The 25,147-nt window shown below is 35.8% G+C and overlaps 1 protein-coding gene across 3 annotated transcripts in view; it reads left to right on the forward strand.

Moving 5' to 3' along the window:
* Positions 1-355: 355 nt before the first annotated feature.
* Positions 356-25,147, forward strand: part of LOC107754903 (FYVE and coiled-coil domain-containing protein 1-like) — a 28,541-nt gene continuing 3,749 nt past the window's right edge. The window contains exons 1-17 of one of the 3 annotated variants that reach the window (XM_016571531.1): positions 356-429; positions 1,966-2,075; positions 2,481-2,587; positions 3,674-3,799; positions 6,617-6,723; positions 8,817-8,960; positions 9,170-9,263; positions 9,466-11,952; positions 12,542-12,634; positions 13,691-13,809; positions 13,998-14,165; positions 15,351-15,503; positions 16,887-17,110; positions 18,608-18,749; positions 21,910-22,005; positions 22,087-22,297; positions 23,641-23,750. In XM_016571531.1, the coding sequence (XP_016427017.1) occupies positions 2,015-2,075; positions 2,481-2,587; positions 3,674-3,799; positions 6,617-6,723; positions 8,817-8,960; positions 9,170-9,263; positions 9,466-11,952; positions 12,542-12,634; positions 13,691-13,809; positions 13,998-14,165; positions 15,351-15,503; positions 16,887-17,110; positions 18,608-18,749; positions 21,910-22,005; positions 22,087-22,297; positions 23,641-23,750 (4,442 nt within the window). In that variant the 5' untranslated portion in view covers positions 356-429; positions 1,966-2,014. The remainder of the gene's footprint in view (positions 430-1,965; positions 2,076-2,480; positions 2,588-3,673; positions 3,800-6,616; positions 6,724-8,816; positions 8,961-9,169; positions 9,264-9,465; positions 11,953-12,541; positions 12,635-13,690; positions 13,810-13,997; positions 14,166-15,350; positions 15,504-16,886; positions 17,111-18,607; positions 18,750-21,909; positions 22,006-22,086; positions 22,298-23,640; positions 23,751-25,147) is intronic. The other 2 variants (XM_016571532.1, XM_016571533.1) reach the window with 2 other exon arrangements.

Raw genomic sequence — 25,147 nt, forward strand, 5'->3', positions numbered from 1 at the left:
TTTTTTAAAAGAAGCATTAACACATGTTAGACTGCACCCCATAAACATACGTGCATTTATTTATTTTCTTTTTTCTTTTCTTATAATATTTAATTTTATTATATTATATAAATTATTAATAAATTATATAATTTACTATAATTTATTTATTACAATTATAAATAATATAAATAAAATTAATAAAACAATTTATAATATATATGATTTCATAATAAATCACTCGTTTTTTTGTTTTTTTTTGCTGGTTTAAGTTCTGTTCTCGTAACCAGACATAAGGCGGGGCTATCGCGGTCCAATAAAAAAATGACTTCGGCTCTCAAGCCCGCCGTCTATGGCGGAAATTTCTGTCAATCAAAAATCGTAGGCTAGCAAGGTTGTGTGACGATGTAAACTAAAAGTGGACCTTCTCGGATCCTTACGAAAGCTAAAGTATGTCAGCTTCTTTTTTCACTTTCAAGACATTTATCACACATTTAACAAACTTCCAACTGTAATACATACATGCTAACTTCAGTCTAAAACCGCGTTTATCCGGAATAAACATTCTGACATGTCATCCTGCGCGAGACTGGCTGTTTAGCCCTGTGAATTCTTGACTGAACTTTTATACAGTTTAACGTCTGTTCATTATTTTTTTTAAATCCAGTTTCTATGGCAACAAAAGGATATTCCAAAGAACTCGTTCCTTTTCATTTGAAAAAACAAAACAAAAACATACCGTGTAAGTCAAAGGAATGTCTGAGAGAACGCGGACACTGTTTGTTTACATTTCAAAAACAGCTGTTTCTAGTGTTGTTGCGTAATCGAACAGTACAGTAAATATGCATGTTATTGTTTCTCTCAAAGGTCTTTCTGTTCCACTCTGATGGTTTAGATGTCTGTGATAATTTTGAAACTTGATATTTAGAATTCTGGGTAGTCATAAATTCTCATAAACAAACAGTAGACGCAGTGAATATCATTTGACTATTTAAAAAGAACTAGTGAAGTTAATACATTTCTATCTATCTATCTATCTATCTATCTATAAATACACGTATGCTATCTAAGTAGGCTATATATAAAATCAACACTGTCTGCAAAGTTGCAGTTATTGGTTTTTAGTATTTATGTTCCTCAGAATCGTCACCAAACCACTGTCTAAACCAGCTGTTAAAATAGATTAGAGAAGTAGGTTTGTCTTACCACGTTTTAAATTATCTTTAGCTTGCAATTGGTACAATTTTAGTAGTTCCTTGTAGTTCCTTTATTGCTTTAAAAAAAAAAATTAAACAGACACTTTGGCCTTAACTATAGTTATTTGTATGCTAAAACGTTGGTCATCAACAGAGGGCAATACTGAGATCCTTATTTGTGGCCTTGTGAATTGAAGCAATGAGCCTGATTATAGCCGATAACCAATTTAACCAGCGATATTATTTATCTGTACAATTTTAAGAATAGGTAATTCATGCATTGAAACGCTAATCCAGAGTTTGACTTGTATCAGGCTTTAAAACATTATAATGTACACTCAAACTTAAGTATAAGCACTAATAATGATGCTTGATTGGTTGGGTGCCGTCAGCATGAGAGTCCAAACAGCTGATAAAAACATCACAATAATCCACAAGTAATGCACATGATTCCAGTCCATCAATGAACATCTTGTGAAGTAAAAAGCTGTGTGTTTGTAAGAAACAAATCCATCGTTAAGACGTTTTCAACTTCAAAACATCACTTCCGGATGAAATACAAGTCCTCTATCCATAACATTGCTTCCTCCAGTGGAAAGCTCAGTTCACGCACAGTTTACAAGCAAAAACAGTTCTAAACAATTATGTCAGTGGATTTTGATGTGAGAGGACAACAGGCGATGCCACTTAAAATAGCTAATGTGACTGATATATCATGCTTCTCTATAACTAAATATAATGTGCATGTCAAATGTGAGTTATCTGTTGTCACTGTGATTCTTTTACTCAGCAGACTACAGATGACCTCTTGACCCCGTTGGCAGGAAGCTAGTCAGACCATGGCCACTGGTGCTGCAGTCGGGGAGGGTCAGATCCAACGGATTATCAGAGATCTGCATGGTATGGATGTGCGTTGACCTTAATGAGAGAGGCAGAGCTATTGTTTAGAGAGTAAAAAGAGAAACGGTGGTCCATGGTGGAGCACGTGCAATTTGCGATTCTCAGGGTGCTGGCTTTCAACATGGGGGAAAGAGAAATGCAAAACGAGAGAGACCTGCGTGTCAGAGTTCATCCCTCATGTGTGCCGTTTCAGTTCCTGAGGTGGATGAAAGGCACGTGGAGTAAATATAACCAAGATGGTCTAAAGAAGGAGAAAAACACTTCTTAAACCCTTGAAAAATGACTATAAAATTGGGGTTTTGTTGCCTGTGATCATTGTTAATTACAGTATATTCCTCTGAAATTGTGTTAAAATGTGATCTAGGTATCTTTGACTTGCATCATTCTCATGATCTTTCTTTATAGATGCTGTATCAGAACTGACAAAGGAGTATAAGGAGAACGGCGAGCCCATTACAGATGACAGCTCCAATCTGCACAAGTTCTCCTACAAACTGGAGTACCTGCTTCAGGTCAGAGACACATAGACACAGAAAACAGGTGTAAAGTAGTCAGAAATGCGTGTGATCACATTGCATATGTTGTGTGTAAATTCTCATGCATCCTGACCAACAAAACAGTACCGCATACTCACCTGACAATCAACCGTTGTGCTAAAGTAAGGATTTTAAACTTTGCCGTTATGTGTGGGTTTAAAAGAAAAAAAAGTGTAGAAAAGCCCAAAAGTTCAGATCATATGACAGGGTTTTTGCTGGTCTTAAAAAGTTTTAAGAAGTCTTAAGTCGCACTTTCACAAATTAAGGCCTTAAAAGGGCCCTAAATCAGAGCAGGAAGTCACGGCATTAAATGTTGCATCCTTAAATCCAGATACATTTACTGGTGCAAATGTAAAATGTCTTGGAAAAATTAAACAAAATTAATTGAGTCTATGCTTAAAACAAGAATATCAGTCAGTGGGTTATGAAAACATGTTTCCCCTTTGAATTAATTTGTTTTGAGCCCACTGACAAAAATGTTTTAATCAGGAACACACTTTTTTTTTATCAGTTTCACAGAAAACAAGATTTCTGATATGTTATTTTGCTTCTCACGTATATGTATCTTGATTAAATAATCTATAGATATTTCTACTGGAAAACAAGACAAAAATACTGAGGAAGAACATATATTTTTTGCAGTAATGAAGCATCGAAATTACGCTTTTGCACTGAGATTTGGCAGCAAAAGTGCTTTATTTATATTTCTGGTGCTTTAATGTTTGTGTATGATGTGCCAGACTGATGTATTTAGTCACATAATGGGAAACCTTGCTTTGATTAAACCCAACCACAAGTGGTTACAGGAGATGCATGTTAATATCAGGTGTAAATGACAGTTGTCTCTGCCGACAACTTGGGATCTGATCACCCGCAACGGATGCTAATACCAAGTGTGAAGCGGGCCATATGGATATACTCAAAATCCCTAATCATGCAAGATGAGATCTCATGCTGTCTCTAAAGGAATTGAAAATTTTCCATTGAAACTTCTTTGAGTCTGTTTTTAAGATGTTTCTCAGTCATTTATCTGAAGTGTTATGTTATTATTATGTTGCTCAGTTTGACCAGAAAGAGAAAACAACATTTCTGGGATCCAGAAAAGACTACTGGGATTATTTCAGTGACTGCCTTGCCAAAATCAAAGGACCAAACGATGGAATCCGCTTTGTTAAATCAATTCCAGAGGTAAACATCTTCACTTCACACTTCTAACACTAACATGCGTCTGAGCAGCATTTTTCTGTGTGACATGCTAAATAGTGCATCTAAAACTTTTAAAACTACATTTCTGTTTTTAACTTACTCCTATTTTTGTTTTTATTATAACAAAATAATTTATTAATAATAACAGTAGGTGTATAATATATAATATGGAAATTTGATATATTAATGTAATAATGATAATATAAAAATAGTTATTGATAATAATTCATAAAAAGCAAATACCAATTTATAATATAATATAATATAATATAATATAATATAATAGTGCTAATAACAAACTTTATTTAAAGCACCAAAATTAGCTTCACAAAGCACTTTACATAATAAATCAACATTGTTAACAATAAAAACATTGCAAACTAATGCAAATACATAAACATGTAATAAAAATACATAAATCTGTGTCATTCACATTCACTTACTAATAGTGCTGTCAAATGATTAATTGCGATGAATTGCATCCAAAATAAAAGTTTTTGTTTACATTATATATGTATGTGTACTGTGTATATTTATTATGTATATATAAATACAAAAACATACAGTATATATTTTGAAAATATTTACATGTTTATTCATTTATATATTCATATTTTATAGAAAAATATGTAATATATAAACATAACATATTTTTCTTAAATATATGCATGCATGTGTTTGTATTTATATATACATAATAAATATACACAGCATACACACATATTATGTAAACAAAAACTTTTATTTTGGATGCGATTAATCGTTTGACAGCACTACTTATTAATAATATTAACAATAATAACTTACTAATACTACTAATATTTTGTTATTCATATATACTAATAATAATCATTTATTGTTTCTATTTATTATTCTTTTTGTTGCATATGCATGAAAAAGCGGTAAATGTCCATGTTAACTACCCTTTTTTATTATGTGTTGTACAGTATTAGTCGACATCTCTTACCAAAGCATGTCTGTAGACACACACATTTTGTTTAAACAAACCTTCCTCGGATTTGTACAGTTCCATTTTCTCACTGAAATACAAGCGATTTTAGTGATACTATTGATCAGGTTGTTCTTTGTCTGCCCGCATGATACGCGGATCTAAATGCCATGTTCTTTTTAAAAGTAGCACTTCCACATGACCACTGTTTGATATTGTCCAGAGTCAAAATTGTATTTGTATTGTCTTGATGCTGAGCTCTGCTACAGTGGTGACCAGCTTCCTTCTCTTGTTGTGTGGTTAGTTTCGGTGGCAGATACGTAACTTTGACCAAGTTACTGGTAATAGTCTATGTGTATGCAAATGTATAAAAAACACTGCATGTTCTTCACTGTGTAAATTAGATAAATATTTCTTCTTATTAAAGTTACAAAAGTGATTTAGTTAAGAGCAATGAGAGATTTTCTCTGTTGTGTTGTTTGATTAGCATGAATGACAGACAGCAGGAATATTAGACTGCTGTCACTTTAAGAGCTACCCGGATCCAATATTCTGTTACACGTGTTTTCTTCCTCAGCTGTTTGCTTTCACTTAAAGAGCAGGTCATATGGTTTTTTAAAGTGTCCTAATATTGTGTTAGAGTCCCCTACAACAGGTTTAAATGCATCTAAGGTCAGAAAACACTGTAATTTTCCCAGAATATACATTTATACATAGTCATTTGTCCATGATTTCGAAACGGTTCGTTCGTCTTAAAATAATGACATAAAAACATTTTGTTTAACACTTATGCAAGGGAATCGTGCCCACAGCTAAAGTTTAGCTGCTAAACTGTAATCACTTAACAAAACAATAATGGTGGATACGTTAGCCGAGTGCTAACGTGACTAACTAAGTAGTCCTCGTAAAATGAGAGCACAACAAAAGGTTCGAATTGTATTGCTGTGGTCTCGGGGAACATAGCATCTTCTCGACACAGAGAGTGTTCGTATTTCGCGGGCAGGCGGGGATTATGCTAATGTATTACCCAGTGACGTAGATCGAATATCTCTTTGGTTTTGAGACTTTAGTCTTTGCAACTTCAGAGATCTTATCTATGCACAATCAGCTTGTAACACTCCAAAGAGAAAGGAAAACTTGAAATCGCATCATATGACCCCTTTAAAGGATAGCTACCTTACAAATTGCAAAAGAGATATTTTTCGAAAACCCTTATGACCTGCTCTTTAAGACCTAAATTACTGTGTTTATGAGGATACTTTCAAAGATGGGCATTTTTTTTTACACATACAAATGTGTTTATTCAACCGTTCATGGCCCATAAAGCGGCAAAAATAACTCCCAAAAATAACGTTCAATACTCCCGCGCTCTATGAGCACTATCTTCACATGTACACGTCTCTGACAGCACTCAGAAACAGTCTCTCGGACAGCGCACGGATACAGCGAAATGAGTTTTGCTGCTGATTGCGTTACAGTGGCTTAAAATGACTTGCTTTTAAACAGAAATGCTTAAAAACGCTTGCAAATGAAATGTTTTCATGAACAGGTAGTACAGCAATGTCACACGAGTGTGTAACCGCGATAGAGACAATAGTCCAAAATCTCTACCGGTATATCACCCACCCCTAATATCCATCAATTTAAAAGGGAAAAAAAATACTGTCAATTGAAAAGCATTAAATACTATAAGTCCACGCAAAACGTCCTAGCAACCACTTGTTGAAAATGTAAAAAAAAAAAAAAAAAAATTATCTATTGTCATTCATATTTTTAAAGGGGTCAGATATGTTTTGGGCCACTGTAGATACTTGAGTGGCAGTAAAAGTGTTGTTCTTTTTCTCTCTTAGCTGAAGACATCTCTGGGGAAAGGCAGAGCATTTATCCGTTACTCACTTGTGCATCAGCGTCTGGCTGACACACTCCAGCAGTGCCTCATGAACCACAGGGTCACCAGGTAACACTTCACTGTCTCCTCATCTGTCATGTTGCCCATCTTTTTGTCATGTTGCCCATCTAAAGTTTGGAAACGTTTCCAAATAAGAAGTCTCTTATGCTCACCAAGGCTGCATTTATGTTATCAAAAATACAGTAAAAACAGTAGTATTGTGAAATAGAATTACAATTTAAAATAAAAGTTTTCTATTGCAATAAAATTTAATTTATTCCTGTGATGCAAAGCTGAATGTTCAGCATCATTACTCCAGTCTTCAGTGTCACATGATCCTTCAGAAATCATTCTAATAAGCTGATTTGCTGCTCAAGAAACATTTCTTATTATTATCAGTAATGAAATGAAAACGGTTGTTTTACCGTGATATACTACCATTTAAATGTTTGGGGTATGTTTGTGTGTGTGTTTTTTTTTTAGAAATTAGCAAAGTAGTGTGGAAAACTAGAGTAATGCTGCTAAAAATTCAGTATTGCATCACAGAAATAAATTACATGTTAAAATATATTCAAAAAGAAAACAGTCATTTCAAATTGTAATAATATTTCACATTACTACTGTTTTACAGCATTTTTGATCCATTTGCATTTAAAAATCCTAATGTTTCCAAACTTTTGACAAGTACTGTATACATAATGGGCATTGGAATTATAAATACAATAATAATAGTTATAATGATACTGATAAACTTGTATAGTGTATGAATAATATGGATATATATGACAGATTTACAAAAGTTTTATTAAATACTTTATATGGACATTTGAAATATAAATGTCATCATAATCAACTATTACTGCACCTTTAAAAGTAGAGTCTTAAAGTACTTTACATAGTAAAAACAGCCGTAACAATACAAACATTACAAACTAATAAAAATAATATGCATGCAATAAAAAAAAACAATGGGCCTCATTTACGAAACGAACGTACGACAGAAAATTGGGCGTACGGTCGTTTCAACGCAAAACGTGGAATTTATCAATATGGACGTGAGCGGTGGATACGATCAAATCTCACGTCTGGTCTCAGCTGATTTGTATGCTGTTTATAATGAATGCCACTATAGCCTAGTTTTATTTTACAGTTTAAAATATAATTTTATAACTACTTATTTTTCATTCTTGTTCTGTTCTGAATACCGTTAAATTTAAAATATTTGTTGTAGAGTGAGGGGAACTAAATAGGCTGTTTATATTTACCAGTATTTATTCAAATGACGATTGTTTTCTGCCGCCACATTTATCAACATACGATCATTCGTACGATGAGATTGGCGGCATACAAATGTTTCATAAATCACACGTGAACTCTGTCGTAAGTTGATTTGTGCGCACAGATCTGCGCTCGTTTCTACGTTAGATTGATAAATGAGGCCCAATGTGTATATGTACATTGTGTATATGTTGCAGTGTGTGATTGTATTTTAATCATGGCAGTAAATTATATCTGTTACTTTATAAATAATTTAAAATGGTCATTTAAAACTTGATATTCTGTAAGAAAGGTTAATCATTTTATCAATGTTGATGTCCGTGTTCACCATCTAAACCAAAAAAAGGCGAAAACTTGTGCTTAAGCTACAGTATAATTTCCCCATGTTCTATTTACAGTATTTTAAGAACACACTGCTTAATTCAGTAGAAACAATACTGAGAGAGCTTCCCTCATAGTTTTACTTCTTTAAATTGCCTTCCCTGTTTTAAGAAAACACTAGTACTCTTTACTCCACGTTAATGGGTCTGTGCTATGTGTATACAAGCTTAATGTGAGCTTCCTTATTTTTAATACTGATTGATTATTTCTTAGACAATGTAGTGCTTGTGATGAATACATGGCACGATAAGTTTAACCCATGGCGAGATCGAATTAATATGGCCAGTACAATGTAATTTGCTATCTTGTAAGTTTGCACTTACTCTGTAGATATTGTGGCAGTCTTCTTTCAGATGCATGCCTGATTAGGGACATGCGATTAAAGTTAACCTGCGATAAAGCATCCCGGTTCATATGCTTCTACTATGCATTTAAAGTATGTACTATCCTGGAGAGCTAGACTATGTTTTCCAATGTCTTTTTTTACTGGTGTTCCTCTGTAGTGACTGGTATAATTCCCGGAGTCCATTTCTCAAACCCCATTTCAGTGTGGACATCATTAATTACCTGTATGAGCTGAATGATGTTCAATTTGATGTGGCATCCAGGGGTCATGACCTTGACTCAGGATGGCCCACTTTTGCAAGGTAAGAGCATGCTGTAATTTTGTGTAATTTTTAATATAAATATAACATCAAAAGTAGATTAATACAAACACATTGGCACAAAAATAATGCTCCTAATTTATAGTCCATTTGTCATGACTGGTAATAGTATGTGTGTGTGAATGCATTTGATTCAGCTGATTGATGTTCAGTTAAGTTAATTTAAAATTAATTAAAGAAATGTCTCACAGGAGGACACTGGGAATGACTAGCTCCCCCAGTCACACTTGGAAACCACCGAGTCGTAGTTCTAGCATCAACAGTCTAGCCAGCACATACTCACAGGTACCAGCACACCTTTAGAAGTTCCCTGTTGTCATGTGTCATTCTAAGCTTACTGTAGAAACATTTACGCTACAGTTTTATATCCAGTAGATGGCAGTGTTTGTCTCAAATCTGCTCTGATTCAACTTGAAGCGATCTGTCTTTATTCTTTCTGTTTATGTATATTCCCTCTCACAAACATTCATTCTGTCAAACCGTTTAGCAGGCCCATGAGTTCCCTGGGAGTCCAGACTTTGGACCTGGGCTTCTATCAGACATGTCTGTCCAAAACTCTAGTGGACTAAATGATTCTTCCATCAGTGCTATAGATGAGCTCCGTCTGGAGCTGGACCAATCTGAATTAAAGCAAAGAGATCTCCTCGACCAGGTTCAGCAGTTAGGCAGCGAAGCGGGTGAACTCCGCGGGGTTGTGGTAGAACTCCAAAGGCAGCTGGACGTCTCTCTAGCTGCCCAAGGTAACCATCAGGAGCTCCAGCGGAACCTGGAGGTGCTAGCTGCGAGCGAACGAGCACTATCCCGTGAGCTGGAGGTCTTGAGGGGACACGAGACTGTCAGGGAGGCCTCCTATAAGGACCTCCAAGACATGTTGGCAGCCGCAGAGCGTAAAAATGAGGAATTGATGGCAAGGCTAGATGGAGTATTGGATGAGAAAGGCCAGAGGGCGGCCAGTGACTTCAACTCTGCCCAAAAGATTCACGAGCTGTTAAATGAATTGAAAGAGGCTGAGAAGGGAAGGATAGATGCTCTGGCAGAAGGAGAAGAAAGCAGGAGGCAGGCAGAACAGCTGGCTGAGAAAGTCCGAATGAAGGATGAAGCACTCAAAGAGGCTGAGGTAAAAATTGCAGCTTGGATGATAAAGGGTGAACAACTGCAAACCAGGGCAGAAGAGCACCGTAACGTCATGGACAAACTTCAAGGGGCACTTGCAGTGCGAGAGGAGGAGACCAGCAACCTGCAGAAGCAACTGCAAGATCTCCAGCACTCTCTGGAAACTATGGAAAAGCAGGCCAAAGTGGAGCGGAAGGAAATGCAAAAGGATAAAGAAGAGCTTGAGAAGAAGATGAGTGGTCTGGAAGAACAGTTGCAAACATTGCGGACACAGCTGAAGGCTAAGGAGTCCAGTCTTCTCTCCAGTACCAAGAGAGTCCAGTTTTTGGAGAAGGAATCAGAGAAGCTTAAAAGCGACAAACAGAGTCTGAGAGAAACCATGTCTAAACTGGAGAACAACACCAAAGAGCAGGCCAAGAAGATTGGAGAATACAAAGACATCTGTGCCAAGCTAATGGAGGAAAACAGTAAGCTCCTCCAGATGGTGAATAAGAATGAAGAAACCAAGGAGGAGTTGCTTGAAAACAAATCTTCCCTGGAGAGTGAGCTGGCTGGATTGAAGGCCTCGGAGAAGCAGTTGCGAGCACAAATTGATGATGGTAAAGTGACTGTGGATGAACGAGAGCAGCGGCTCAGAGAGGAGAACAGAAGTCTGGATGAAAGTCTGCATAAGGCCAACATGCAGTTGGAGGAATCCGAAAGTTCAGTTCGCCAACTGAAACTGGAGAACAAGGACCTCATGGAGGTTCAGGTCACTCTTAAAGCATCTCTTGCAGCCATGCAGGAGGAGATACGCAACATCAACAGTCAGATTGCTGAACTTAAGAAGAGTCTTGGAGCTGCGAGATGCAATGAGGCAAACCTGATGGCACAGCTTAAAGATAAGGATTCCCAACTGGAGGATCGGGAGAAGCTCTGTGAGGAGCTCCAGGGAAGGGTGGAAGAACTTGAAGGTCGGGAGAGGGATTTGGAAGTGGAGAAGACAAAGGCAGAAAGAGCCTTTGTCAAACAAACAGAGATGATTAAGAGTCTGGAGGCCCAGAGGAAGGCTGTAGAGAAGGTCCAACTTGAGCAGAGTGCATGCCAGGCTAAAGAAACCCAAGAGATGGCCTCAAAAGTGACTCTCCTGGAAGATCAGCTGGGACTGAATGTGAAAGAGGTTTCTAGGCTTCAAGAGGAGGTGCTCAATCTCAGGGCTAAACTCCACAGTGCCGTGGAGGAAAAGGACAAGACCCAAGCAAAGCTGGAGGTCACCGAGGCTTCCAGTGCAGAACTACGAACCTTGACTGAGCAGTTGAAGAAGCAGGCAGAGGAGCAGAATCGACTGCATGTGAAAGAGCTGCTGCAGTCTAGCGAACGGGTAGATGCAATAACTTTGCAACTGAATCAGGAGATGTCCACATGCAAGAAAACAACTGCCAAACTCAATTCAGCCCAAGAGGAGCTGGCAGAGTTTAAGGCCCAGAATGAAAGGTTGGTTCTGGAGAATGCCGAGACCAGAGATGGTCTCCATCGGGTCAACACAGAAATGGCAGAGTTGGGAATGACAATTTGCAAGCTAACGGCAGATCGGGAAGAAGCCCGGGAACAATGGGCTGCCGAAGCTGCTCGGATCCAAGAACTTCAACAGCAGGGAGTGAAGGAAACAGAGAGACTTAATGCCAGCTTGGCGGCTCTTCACCAAGAAAACTCTAGTCTACGAGAAGAGCTCCAGCAGACAGAGAAACTTTCAGAAACTGTGCTGGTGCTAAAGGAGCTGCTGGACAAAACTGAGGGTGAATGGGACGCTGCTCGAGAAGAGATCACCGCAGTGAAATTTCAGATGAGCACGGAGAGCATTACTCTCAAAAACCAGATAAAGGTAAAATGAGTTCAGAATCATCAATCACTATCACTTCAAATCTATTCTGTCAAATACTTATGCTGCGTTCATGTCATGGTAGAATTACCATAATTACAAGTTGACAACTCTACTCTGTACAAGCTCTCTGAAATAATTTGTTTCTATGGTAACATCAGTCTTAATGCAAAATGCATTAAATGTATCAGACTTTGCGGTTGATTTGCATTTTATATCTGCTTACTGTATTAATTACTAATAGTAAAATTAGAAGAAATATAAAATAGAAATATGTAACATACATATTTCTATCACAGCCTTTTGGTTGTTTTTACATGTCACAGCAGTTAAGTGAGAAAAATTGCTCTCAATTCAGGTTCAACAATGCGAATGCATTTTACAAGGCAGGAACTCATAATTACAGTAATTCTGACTTGATATGAATGCAGCATTTCCAGTAGACTTTAGTGATGTTTTATCTGATTTACTTTGTGATTAAAAGGAATCCAAGTACTTTTCATATAAAATTGTGACTAATAGTGACTATTAAATTTTTTTTAATACTTTATGCATAATTTCTAATTATTTATGCATATTTTTTTTAACCTAGAGCCTTAATGAAGAGATTGAGGACTTGAAAACTCAGTTAGACGTGAAGTTGAAGAAGACATCTGAGCTGGAGACCAAATTATCAGAGTTAGAGGTATGTAAATGTTGAGCCAGGTGACGATAGTCTAACAGCGTCACTTTTAATACTTTCATTTCAATTAGCTACATGATCATCAGATTCTTTTTGCATACCAGCATGTGAATGAATATTATTCAACTCTGTTGGCTGATAACACTGATATTAGTAGGTGATGAATGTCTGATCTCTTGCTGCTCCTTTTGTTCCCGTTCATTGGAGACCCACTGTGCGAGACAGTGGAACAGAAGACAAGAGATTGGGGTTAATTGCCAGACAGTGATGAATAATTTACTTCTCATTAGATCTATAATTAGGAACAGTACAGACTGTTACCTGCAGATATTTGTCAATTAGAGTACAAATGCCACTGTAATTATTTTCTAAAATAATGTTCCTCCAATTGTGCAGCTTTTTGGAACAATAAAACTTATGCTGTTGTTATTGTTTCACTCTGTTATTTTGTTTTGCATTACTGTTTTTGAAAAACGGTTTATTGGAAGTACAGTTGTACAGTGATGGTATTTGATGGTAAAACCATGATGCTGAATTATACCATATTTACATGGTATCTAAAAGAACACCACAAACACAGTATTCCCTCACAAAAAGTAGTTTGGCCGTACCGTGGTATAGTAGCGATTTTAGGTGGTAATACTGTGGTGCCTTAAAATGGACCATGGTAGTGATATGTATGCATTTACATGATACTTTAAAGAATACCACGATACTATCATGGTACATGTCCAAAATACCACGGTTGTACTGTTGTACAAACAACCATGATAAAACCATATTATTTTTTTGTAAGTGTTGCCATGTCCTAAAAAGATTAGTTATGGAACATTTGTGTTAAAATTAACACATTGTTAAATGCTATAATTTTAATATTACAGTAATGAGTTAAACAAATCAGCATTTATTATTATATTCCTTGGATAAGCTGAAAGTCAAGATAAAATAAAACTAAATGAGACAAAATAACTGTTCAGAGCATTGTCTAGATATGCAAATGTTTGATGTTTCTGTGTACAGATTGCGTTCATGCATTTGGCTGTTTGTTTGTGCGTTTAGGCAGTAAATATTGAAGACTCTTGTCTGATTGCGGAGAAAGACTCTCACATCACTGACTGTGAGACTCAGATGCGCGAGAGAGAGTGTGAGACGCAGCAACTGCAGGAAAGTGTATCAAGGTGAGCGTTCAAAAACACAATATGAGGGTTAATGCAGCACAGATAATGGATTTTGCACTAATGGATTTCCAAATGGATCTACATGAGGATTTCTTGGAACCGGGAAGAGATTCAATTTGAGTAATTATTGGTCCGGTTATATTTGTATGCATTATTATGAACTTCTATTTTCTTTTTCTCTCCTTTAGTACCAAAGAGGCTCTTAGTGAAGTACAGAAAGAGAGGAAAGAACTAAAGCAGAAATTGGATCAGGTGTTGACAGAGGCTCAGAATCAGCAACTTCGAATGTCTGCTGAGCTGGAGGATCTGGGCCAAACCAAAGTAAATCTGGAGGAACGCCTCATCGAACTTATTAGGTCTGTATATCGCTTGCACTTCAGGTTTAGCTTATTTTTCCTTACCTAAAAACAAGGTTATTTCATTGTTTATGATTAGCTAGCGTGTTTCATGATTATAGGTTAGGTTTTAACTTTATCCAGTTTTCCTAACATCATGTCTAGTCATGTTCGTAAAGCTCTGTCACACCTAGCATGTTTTGCAGCAAAAAAAAAAGATTAATTTTACTCTTGGTGTAAATAGATTTGGTAGAAAAATTTGACTGTCTTTTTGAAAATACTTTAAATACTTTTAATTAGTTTTGAAATATATATATTTTTTGTTGTTCTTTTAAAGGTTAGATGTGAAAATCATGATTTGTGTGGTAGATCGTTTTTGGTTTATCATTTAGATTTTTTTCTTTTTTTCGCACTTCAAATTTTTTACATTTTGTTTTAAAATAGTTTTCGAATGAAAATAATAGGACCATTTTTGCTGGAATTTTTAAAATATTTTATAAATATTTTTATAATTTTTTCTTGATGGAAGCCCCTCAATTTCTTTAACTACTTTGTTCTTTCATGTCATCTTGTGCCGCTTGAAATAAAAAGCTCCGGTCACGCTTCAGGGAAGAAAAACTAAAAAAAGGCTAAAAACAATTTTACAGATGAAGCTACTTGAATTCTCAAAAAAACTAATAATGGTGGTGTGAAGTGTCTGTATATCAAAATACAAGAAGCACACATAAAAGCAGGTCAAGGGCCCGTTCTCACCTGCTGGATTGTTGTTACTCTGTCTCGGTTTAATTCAGTTCCTGCCACACTCGCACACAAGCAGATGTTGGTTTGTTATTTGCTCTTTTTAAGTGTATGGCTTATTAAGTTCTCAAGGTTTGTAAGGTAATTCTCTTTAATTCTCAACGAGAGCCGGACAGCTGGGTAGAAAACCCAATCGAACAAATATAAAGGTGCTGCTGCCACAGAAGTGTCTAAGATACTCAGGAACTTACATAAGCATTTATTTTTTTGATGAAATATGCAGTTCAGTATGAATAAAATGATTCACATAATCAAACAGCGGCAGATATTATAAAACTTTACCCTTGACATGAAATGGAAATGAAGCATGAAAGGTGCTTTAAGACATTGAGGACCCAAGAGACAAAAGAGAAGCAAAGAGATTCGGAGTCTTTATTTCTCACCTCCTCCTTTCTCTCTGTCTTTCAGGGATAAGGATGCTCTGTGGCAGAAATCGGATGCTCTGGAGTTCGAGCAGAAGCTGAGAGCGGAGGAGCAGTGGCGGCTGGTAGATAAAGAGGCCACACATTGTCTGGGCTGCCAGGGCCAGTTCACGTGGTGGCTGCGGCGCCATCACTGCAGGTGGGCAATCTCACGAACACCCACTCTGATCTAAAGTTAGAAGTGAAGTGAAATGCAAAAGACTGCAGAAAATACATTCAAGTTAAGGAAAGTAGAAGTATTGTACACATTTGTTGAAGAAAGGTTCTGAAAGACTTGGCAATCATGCCATGTTAGAAAATGCTAATGTTTTTTTGTTGGAAAATTTGTAATATTTCTTTAAATTCAAGTAATATTTTGTTAAATAATGCAAATATATTTATGCATTTTTAAGTGAGATTTGAGTGTCCAAAAGCTTTTTGATTAATCTGTATGTGCAGGTTTAGCATTGGAGATTTAAATTAAATGATTGTCTTTTTTTTCTGGGCAAACACAACACATTTTTGGCTGTTTGCTTTGCTACCTGATCTGCATAATGACTTTAGTCAATCTGGCTGAAACAATGCAGACAGAACATGCAAATAAATACCATCACTGAGAGAAATTCATTCTTAGTCAGTCCTCACCTCAGGTCTTTTAGACACATCCTGAGGTTTTATTGCAATTCTTTGAGTTCATTAAAAGACTAGTTCACCCAGAAATGGAAATTTGCTGAAAATTTACTTACCCTCAGGATGTAGATTCTGATGATATGAAGATATGGATGAGTTTGTTTCTTCATATATAAGATCAGATTTGGAGAAATTTAGCACTACATCGCTTGCTCACCAATGGATTCTCTGCAGTGAATGGGTGCTGTCAGAATGATAGTCCAAAGAGCTGATAAAAACATCACAATAATCCACAAGTAGTCCACACAACAGAAGCGATGATTTAATGTTAAAACGCTTTAATGATGGTTTTGTTTCTTACAAACACGCACCTTTTCGCTTCACAAGACATTAATTGATGGACTGGAGTTGTGTGGATTACTTTTGGATTATTGTGATGTTTTATTAGCTGTTTGGACTCTCATTCTGACAGCACCCATTCACTGCAGAGGATCCTTTGGTGAGTGAGCAAGTGATGGAATGCTAAATTTTTGTAAGTCTGTTCTGATGAAGAAACAAAATGTACCATCTTTGATGGTACATTTTCAGCAAATTTTCATTTTGGACAAACGGTTTAATTAAATAGCGTGCTATTTTCAGTACTTATGATTATATTACCTTTTTACAATATGTAAAAATTTTATATAATTCATATTTTAAGACCTGATAAATGATTTGCCAACAATTGTCTGCTACAGAACTATTTACACTGAGTCTGAATTTTTCATCAACCTCAGCAAAATATGTTTGGACGCCAGAATTGACTCAAAAAAAGACAGTATTTCAGACTCTATATTAGTGATGCATTGTTTGGTCTAAAAATATGTTTTTTGTGCCAAATATTTGGAGTTATGTTATTCTGTGTTCCTGGCAGGCTGTGTGGCCGTATCTTCTGTTACTACTGCAGCAATAATTATGTGATGACAAAAAACTCAAAGAAGGAGCGCTGCTGTCGAGAGTGCCACACACAGCACAACGCTGTGGTGGAAAGATTTACAAAGGCTGAACTCAACAGCTTGTCAGAGAATCAACCACCGCCTCATGCAAACGCTGCCGGTCAACCACCACCACCTTATATACCCACACCAAGAGTTACAGGTACAGATACATCCGAAAACAGACCCTAAAAATACTTACATATTTAATACTTAATAGGTGATTGCACATGAATGCCACCATAACAATTTTAATTTAACAATTTATATTACAGCTGTGAATGTTAACTGTGTAGTTAACTGTGTAGTTTAGTTTGTGTGCAGTTTGTTGATGAAGAGTATCCAGAAAACACTACTCATTTAGCTGATTCATGAGAACAGACTTGTGCAATCAACTTGCATTTCTCATGATAGATAAAACTTAAATTACACACCAAATGTGCATCCTTTGCTCCTCATTGTGTTGCGTTAGTGCTAAAAAGCTTTCTGCCTCCTGACAGTAAAAAAAGAGAAATTTGAAAATGTCCATTTTATTCTTTATCATATCATAATTTCTGTCTTGTAAGTAGGAACTTCCCTGGAGGTCTTGAATGTAAAATTACTTGAGTTGTTATTCTTTATGTTTTAAATTCAGGAAACTTTTTCCATTTAAGAGCACCTCAAAACTCCCTTAGCGAGCATAAAAGTTACTTTTCTTTCCTGTAAACTCTCTACATAAGTGCTGATAACAAAGGTGCTGTCAACATCGAGTGGGTTTTTCATTCTGAGCATGTGAATACAGCAGCACGTATGATTGAGAGAACCTTCAAGTGCTTAAATATATTGTTCTGCCTGGCATTCATCTTTTGTGTCTGAAGATTGTCTTTAGGAATGATTTGAATGGGCAAGAAGTCCATTCTTGAATGCTAAAAGACTAAAAGAAGAAAGAGAGCTTTGTTTTTAACATGTGCCATTGTTATTGACAAGAAAATGTCACAAATTTGTCTTGACTGTAACAAGCAGTCCTGTCATTGATGTATTGGACAGCGAATATTGCTTGTTAATAAATGTTTCTGTATGTCTTTCTCAAGGGGGTGCTTGATGGTTCAAAAAGCCAGATTCAGTAAAAATCCTGACATTTGAAAGGAGTATAACAGAAAAGTTACATAACATGTGACAGCCCCATCTATGCATCATTAGTAATTCAAACCTGAATAATGATACTTAGAAAGACCCAGTGCTATTTTAGTATTATTTATATACTGTTATAGTATTATTATTTTAAATTAGCTTTTATTTTTAATATTTTCAGTTTTCCTTTTAATTTTAAAGTTGTAGCATTTTTCTTTTGTGCATTTTCTGATTTTATTCATTTTTGTTTTTTAAAGATTAGCTTGAATTTATTTTTATTTCAGTTTTAGTTGTAGTACAGTAATTGTAGTACTTCAACTTATTTTATTTCAGTTAGTTGGTAAGGCTTTTTAAGTTTTTCGTCTAATAATTATATTTCAGCTATATTTTAAATAAATGAAATACATTGTTAATAGTTTTAGTTAAAAATAACAACACAACAACATTTTCAGGTCCCTTGCTTAATGCTAATTTCCGTTTTACTCACTTTTTACATTTCTCATGGGTTGATGTCACACTGAGGCTGATAATGTCCTGTTCTGACTTGCAGTTACAGATCCTGGTGAGAAACTGGATGATGGAGCATTTGACATCATAACGGATGAGGAGGTGAACGAGATCTATGACAGCGACTCTCGCACCACCACTGGATCACAGGAGGAAGAAGGAGATGGAGGGCAAACTGGAGACCTGTAAGGACACACACACACATACTTGCATTTGTGGTTTACGGGGACTCTCCATAGGCGTAATGGTTTTTATACTGTACAAACTGTATTTTTTATCGTCCTACACCAACCCTACACCTAAACCTACCCCTTACAGAAAATTACTGGCAATTTTTGAATTTCATAAAACACTGTTTTGTATGTTTTTTAAGCCTTTTGTTTTACCGGGACACAGGAGGTATCCTCATAAACCATGTTTACGTTGTAGTACCCATGTCATTATACACATTTGTGTCCTCATAAGCCATATATACCAGTACACACACACACACACACACACACACACACACACACAAACAAACAAATAATCCTAGACAACAAAAGAATACTTTTACTCAGCAAGGTTGCATTAAATTGATCAAAAGTGACAGTAAAGACATTTATAATGTTACAAAAGATTTCTGTTTAAAAATATGCTGTTCTTTTGAACTTTCTACTCATCAAAGAATCCTGAAAAGAAAAAAAAAGAACAACTGATTTCAACATTGCTAGTAAGAAATATTTCTTGAGCTGCAAATCAGCATATTAGAATGATTTCTGAAGAATCATGTGACACAAAACGGGAGTAATGATGCTGAAAATTCCATTTTTAAAAAGAAAAAAGGAAAAAATTTAGGTCCCACTTTATATTAAGTGGCCCTAATACCTGTGTACTTACATAGTAACTAGATGTGTACGTAGTGTGTAACCACAGTATAAGTACACATTGGTACATAGTATCTAGAGCTGTAATATTTCTGTAACTACACACATGTAACAACCCGCCGAATGGTTTGTGTAAGTACAAAATGTGTAACAGGATATATATAACTACATTTTGTAACAACAATATGTATAAGAGTAATTGGAACAATTTGATCCAGGGGGTGGAGATGGGTAGATTTAGGGATAAGTAAAGTGGGAGGAGTTGGATCTTAACTTTAAAAGAATCATTAAGGGAATAAATAAGGAACCGCATTTATTAAATGAAATCCGATAAAGAATTGTTTGTTTCTGTATGAATCGTGCACAAATATGCACACACAAAAAGAAATGAGCAGAGACAATAGATTCGCTAAAACGTTCCCATGTTCACAATCACTCTCAGAATGGTCCAATTTGTAGCAGTGTTATCAAGATTCCCCAGGCTGCATCACCGGGCCTCTGTTTAGAAAATTGTGCTGTGATGCTTCCTCAAATAAGTGTTACAGACAGACAGGAAGTCCTGCCGGGAGATTGATTGCGGGGGAAGATGACTGTCAATTTATGCATTTCATGCCATCTTGCGTACATTTCCTAACATTTGTCACTCTGAGATGAGCACCTGCCTGGCATATAATTCTAAAGCAACCTCAAAAGATCATTTTCCTGTGTGTGAGTGAGGTTTCTGTAATTAGACGCACTCCCTGGGAAAGGAGAGGGTTTTGATGGAAAGATTTTTATTTTTGATATTTTTTTTTTAGTCATTTAGGTTTTTCAGTGTTTTTCCCTTATTATTTGCATCAAACACATCATAATATGTGCGCGCGTTAATTACTTATTTTTTGCCGCTGTGCCTTTAAGAGCTTGATGCATACACCATTTTTGCATTTGAAGTAAAAATGCTTCTTGCTCGCAGGTTTGCTGTTGGGCCCAATTGAGATTTTGGCTGCTCTATCCTTCAACAACAGCTACTTTACTTTACTTTTCCATAACAATCAAAACTGAAATGTGCCACACAAACTATAAATAATATTAAGCAGCACAACTGTTTTCAACATTGATAATAATAAGAAATGTTTGGATCAGCATGAATTTGCATACTAGAATGATTTCTGCAGGATCATGTGACACTAGTTATGTTTTCAAGTGTTTTGGCACTTGACAGCACAACTGTTTTCAACATTGATAATAATAAGAAATGTTTGGATCAGCATGAATTTGCATACTAGAATGATTTCTGCAGGATCATGTGACACTAGTTATGTTTCTATTCACCTATTTTTATGGACGTTTGGGATATTGCATAAAAAAAATGTTGGATGGAAACACCAAGATGCGCATAAATTCGAAAAAATTTGCATAAAAACGTGTGCTCAACTAAGTCGGATAAATTTCTCATCTGGTAAGAAAACATGTGCATAAACTACGATGGAAACACTTTTACCGAATCAATTCCTTAATGCGCATCAAAAAAGACATGTGACTTTGCAATGGGACAGCATAAAACTGGACCAACCTATGGAACGATCTCATTGCACAACATCTGAAATGCTAGTTTTGTCATTCTAAAATGCTTGAGCAAAATCTTGTCAAAGTGCTTCATTATAATTAACTTCCAGAACTGCGTTCCCAAACAGCAGGCTCCGAAAATAAGATAACATGACCGTCTGCATGCTCTGAAGCTCATCATTTATTGTATACCAAAATTATACTGTGCCATCTCCTGCAGCAAATTAAATTTTTAATTACAATTTAATTTAATTAATTTGAATTTAATTTAATTCAAATTAAATTAAAGTTTAATTCGTAACTTCGGATGGAAACATAGCTACTGAAGACTGGAGTAATGATGCTGAAAATTCAGCTTGGCATCACAGGAATAAATAACATTTTAACATACTGTATATTCAAATAGAAAACAGTTATTTTAAATTGTAATAATATTCTACAATAATATTCTACTGTTTTTACTATTTTTGATCAAATAAATGCAGCCTTATGAGCAAAAAAGACTTTCAGAAATCTTACCGACCCCAAATTTTTGAACAGCAGTGTAAAGGTGGGAATTCATGAGTTAAAAAAAAGTATTCATCTGCATTATATAATAAATAATACAGCTGCACGAATTCAGAAGGACTCATTTTTGCAGCTTAGTTTTTGTATTGGGAAATTTTGAGATCTAAAAGATACAGAATGTTTTAATATAGTTCAATGAACTTATTTAAAAAAACAACAACAAGTACAGTTCAATTTTTGTGTTTTTTTTAGACAGTTTAGACATAAGAGCAGATTTTTCTTTATGACATCAAGCAACCACATAGCAACCCATTAACAAGCATTCAAACCCCATCATAGCAACATCCAGGCAACCATTCCGAACAATCTAGCTTTAAAAACAATGTTCTATCTATTTATGGTCGGTTGTGATTATTGTGTTTTACAGTAGCATATCGAGTGACGTGACCCCTGATGAACAGGAAGAGATGGTCCCTGCTATACAGGATGCAGAAATCACCCTCCTTAAGTCAGGAGAACTCACGTTAGTATGCCAACAGAAAACCACATGCACACTCATCTGGCTATTATTATTGATGATGATTGGGTGCATGTCTTTCTGTAGTGCCTCTGTGCCTCTGGATATAGATGAGATTCCTCATTTCGGCGATGGTTCCCGTGAGCTGTTTGTCAAGTCCAGTTGCCATAGCGCCATTCCCATCACTGTGGGCGACTGCGGACCCATCATCAGCTGGGTTTTCTCTTCCGAGCCCAAGAGCATCTCCTTCACTGTGGTGTACAGAGAGACACTTGACACACCTGTTGAGCAGGCCAAGGTAACAAACACAGGCATGCATGCCCTTCAACACCTGTTTGGTATGCAGAGGTTGCCACGGGCAAAGTGCACTCATGCTCATTCACATATGCACGTGCATAAGTTGACCATAAAGCTGTAAAATATGGCCTTGCTATTGTGCTGCTCGAATAGTTCATGAAAAACCTAGTTATAGGTGGCTCTTTGTGTTTTAAAACCTGATTTCTCAGATCACGGCTTTAAATATTGCCCCACTTTTAGTGCTGGAGAGCAACAAATAAATTAGAAGAAACATTCTAATATTATAATTGTCATTATTTACTTTTGACTTTCTTCTGTGGAAAAGGAGGTCTTTTTTAAATTATATGGAGAACTTTTTCCAAACAATAGAATGGAAAACAAGGCTTTCAAGCTTCAAAAAGGAAGCAAAGGAACATAAAACCTTTTGCTTTTTAATAGCGAAATAATATTTAGTTAAATACTGTTGTTTTTAAAGAATTGATTGACAATTCTGTGTTTATTATTCATTTGTTCAATTTATGACTATTTTATGTGTGCACTTTAGATGCATTCACCTAAATTGAAATTCTTATTGTTTTTCTGTGTTAAATTCTTATAAATATTAAATTATGAAATCTGCCAGAGAAAAATTGACTATATAATGCCTGCTTTAATGTTATTAGCTACTTTGCGTTTGTTAACTTGTAGTCATTGTTATTTTAGTATTATTTATAAACTGTTTAGTATTAATTAATATTTTGAATTAGCTTTTATCTATATATTTCAGCTTGCATTTAAATTTTAGTTTAAGTTTTGGTCATTTTATGTTCTTTTGTAATTTATATTAGTTTTGTTTATTAATTGAAACATTTTTATGTTTAATTTATATTTCAGTTTTATTTTAGTTTTAGTATTTTAACTTTTTTTGTTTAGTTGTAGTGTTTGAACTTATTTAAGATGAAGATTTTTAAGTTTTCATTGAATACTTAGATTACTTCACACTTAGATTACTTAGATTATTTCAGCTTTATCTCAGTTAATGAAAACTATTGTTAATAGGTAATATAGTTTCCCCAACATTGACTGCTTTGTTATTTACAGTAAACTAGACCGTGTATGATAACTGTATGTTGAATAATAATCAGTTAGGATAATGCAAACTGCTGCAGGCTGCATGTCTTCACAAACATCACAGACATTACATCAGCTTGCATTATTACATCTCTTCAGTGTGGCAGTGTCTCAAATGCATCCTTCTTTTTATCTTCTGGAAGCCGTTCTCACTCCATGAAATGACGAGCATAAATCCTAGCAGCCCTTTTACTTCATAGAGTGCTAAATCTATTTTATGTCCCTGTGGTTCAGGTTCTGATTCCTCTCACACGCTGTAACTCACACAAAGAAACCATAAAGGGCCAACTGAAAGTCCGCAATCCTGGAGTCTATACGCTCATCTTTGATAACTCGTTTTCCAGGTACAGTAACACACAGCTGACATTTACACACTCCAGGGAACCTTTCAGAGCTTTTGTGCTTCTCAGAAAATATCTACCCTTTTGACTGGTAGTATTTTGCTGATGTTTACTACAGTTTCAGCTGCAGTGCATTTTACAGGGTTTCTGCAGGTCTTAAAAAAAGTATTAACTCACCCATCCACAAATTAGAGCCTTAAGAAGACAGAAAGTCTTAAATTCATAAAGTCATGGCATTATATGTTACATGCACTGCAAAAAAATTCTTCTCAAGTTCTTCTGTTTTTTTTCTTGTTCCAAACATTTTTAAATCAAGATACATTTACTTGAGATATATAAAATCTTGTTTTCTGAGATACTGATCAAAATTAAGTGAGATTAAAACAAGAACAAATAGGGAATAAAAACTTGTTTTCTCTTTGAATTAAGTTGATTTTTCTGATCCCACTGGAAAATGTTTGTTCATGTTTTAATCATAAACTCAAAAAAAAAAAAAACTCCCTTTACATTCACATTTAGAGAACATACTGACCCCATGAATTTATTCCTTAAAGTGCCCCTATTATGGATTTTTGAAAATTACCTTTCATGCAGTGTGTAACACAGCTCTAAGTGAATGAAAACATCCTGGCAAGTTTTAAAACTGAAAGTTCACTGTGTATAAAGTTATTGTCTCTCAAAAGAAAGAGTCGACTCTGAGTCATTGAAACGAGTCGTTTTTAAAATGAATCCCAAGCCGTTTCGTGTTGACGTCAACATGAAACATTAGCATATTGCCCGCCCACTTGTTGGTTTTTTGCTTTGGTCTGAATGAAAATGCCAATTCATTCTTTGCAACTAGGTGCCGCTTTTGGAGCGGTAAAAATAGCTGTTTCCCCGATAACACTGTACACAAAGCAGCGCTGCACTCACAAACGCTGCTTTATCAGGCATTACAGGCAAGATAAAATGAAAATGAGACCAATCCGACCAATCACCGCAGATTAGCATCACGCAAAGGAGGGGTTTGGAAAAATAAATCGTTTCAACAAATTGTTTGGGAGTCGTTGAGCAATAGGTAAAAATAAATGCATATTATAAGACAATGAAAGTGTTTTTTGACCTTGCATGCATGTCAACCTGTTGTTGGGGACTCTCAAAACCAAAATATGAACCTTCCATTACCCATAATAGGGGCACTTAAAGGTATAGTTCACCCAAAAATGAAAATTTGATATTTATCTGCTTACCCCCAGGGCATCGATGTAGGTGACTTTGCTTCTTCAGTAGAACACAAATGAAGATTTTTAACTCAAACCGTTGCAGTCTGTCAGTCATATAATGGAAGTGAATGGAAATCACGTCTTTGAGAGTAAAAAAAAAAACATACACAAACAAAACCAAATTAAACCCTGCGGCTC

The sequence above is a fragment of the Sinocyclocheilus rhinocerous genome, unplaced genomic scaffold, assembly GCF_001515625.1.
Source record: "Sinocyclocheilus rhinocerous isolate Xijiao unplaced genomic scaffold, SAMN03320098_v1.1 scaffold2788, whole genome shotgun sequence".
Classification (NCBI taxonomy): Eukaryota; Metazoa; Chordata; class Actinopteri; order Cypriniformes; family Cyprinidae; genus Sinocyclocheilus; species Sinocyclocheilus rhinocerous.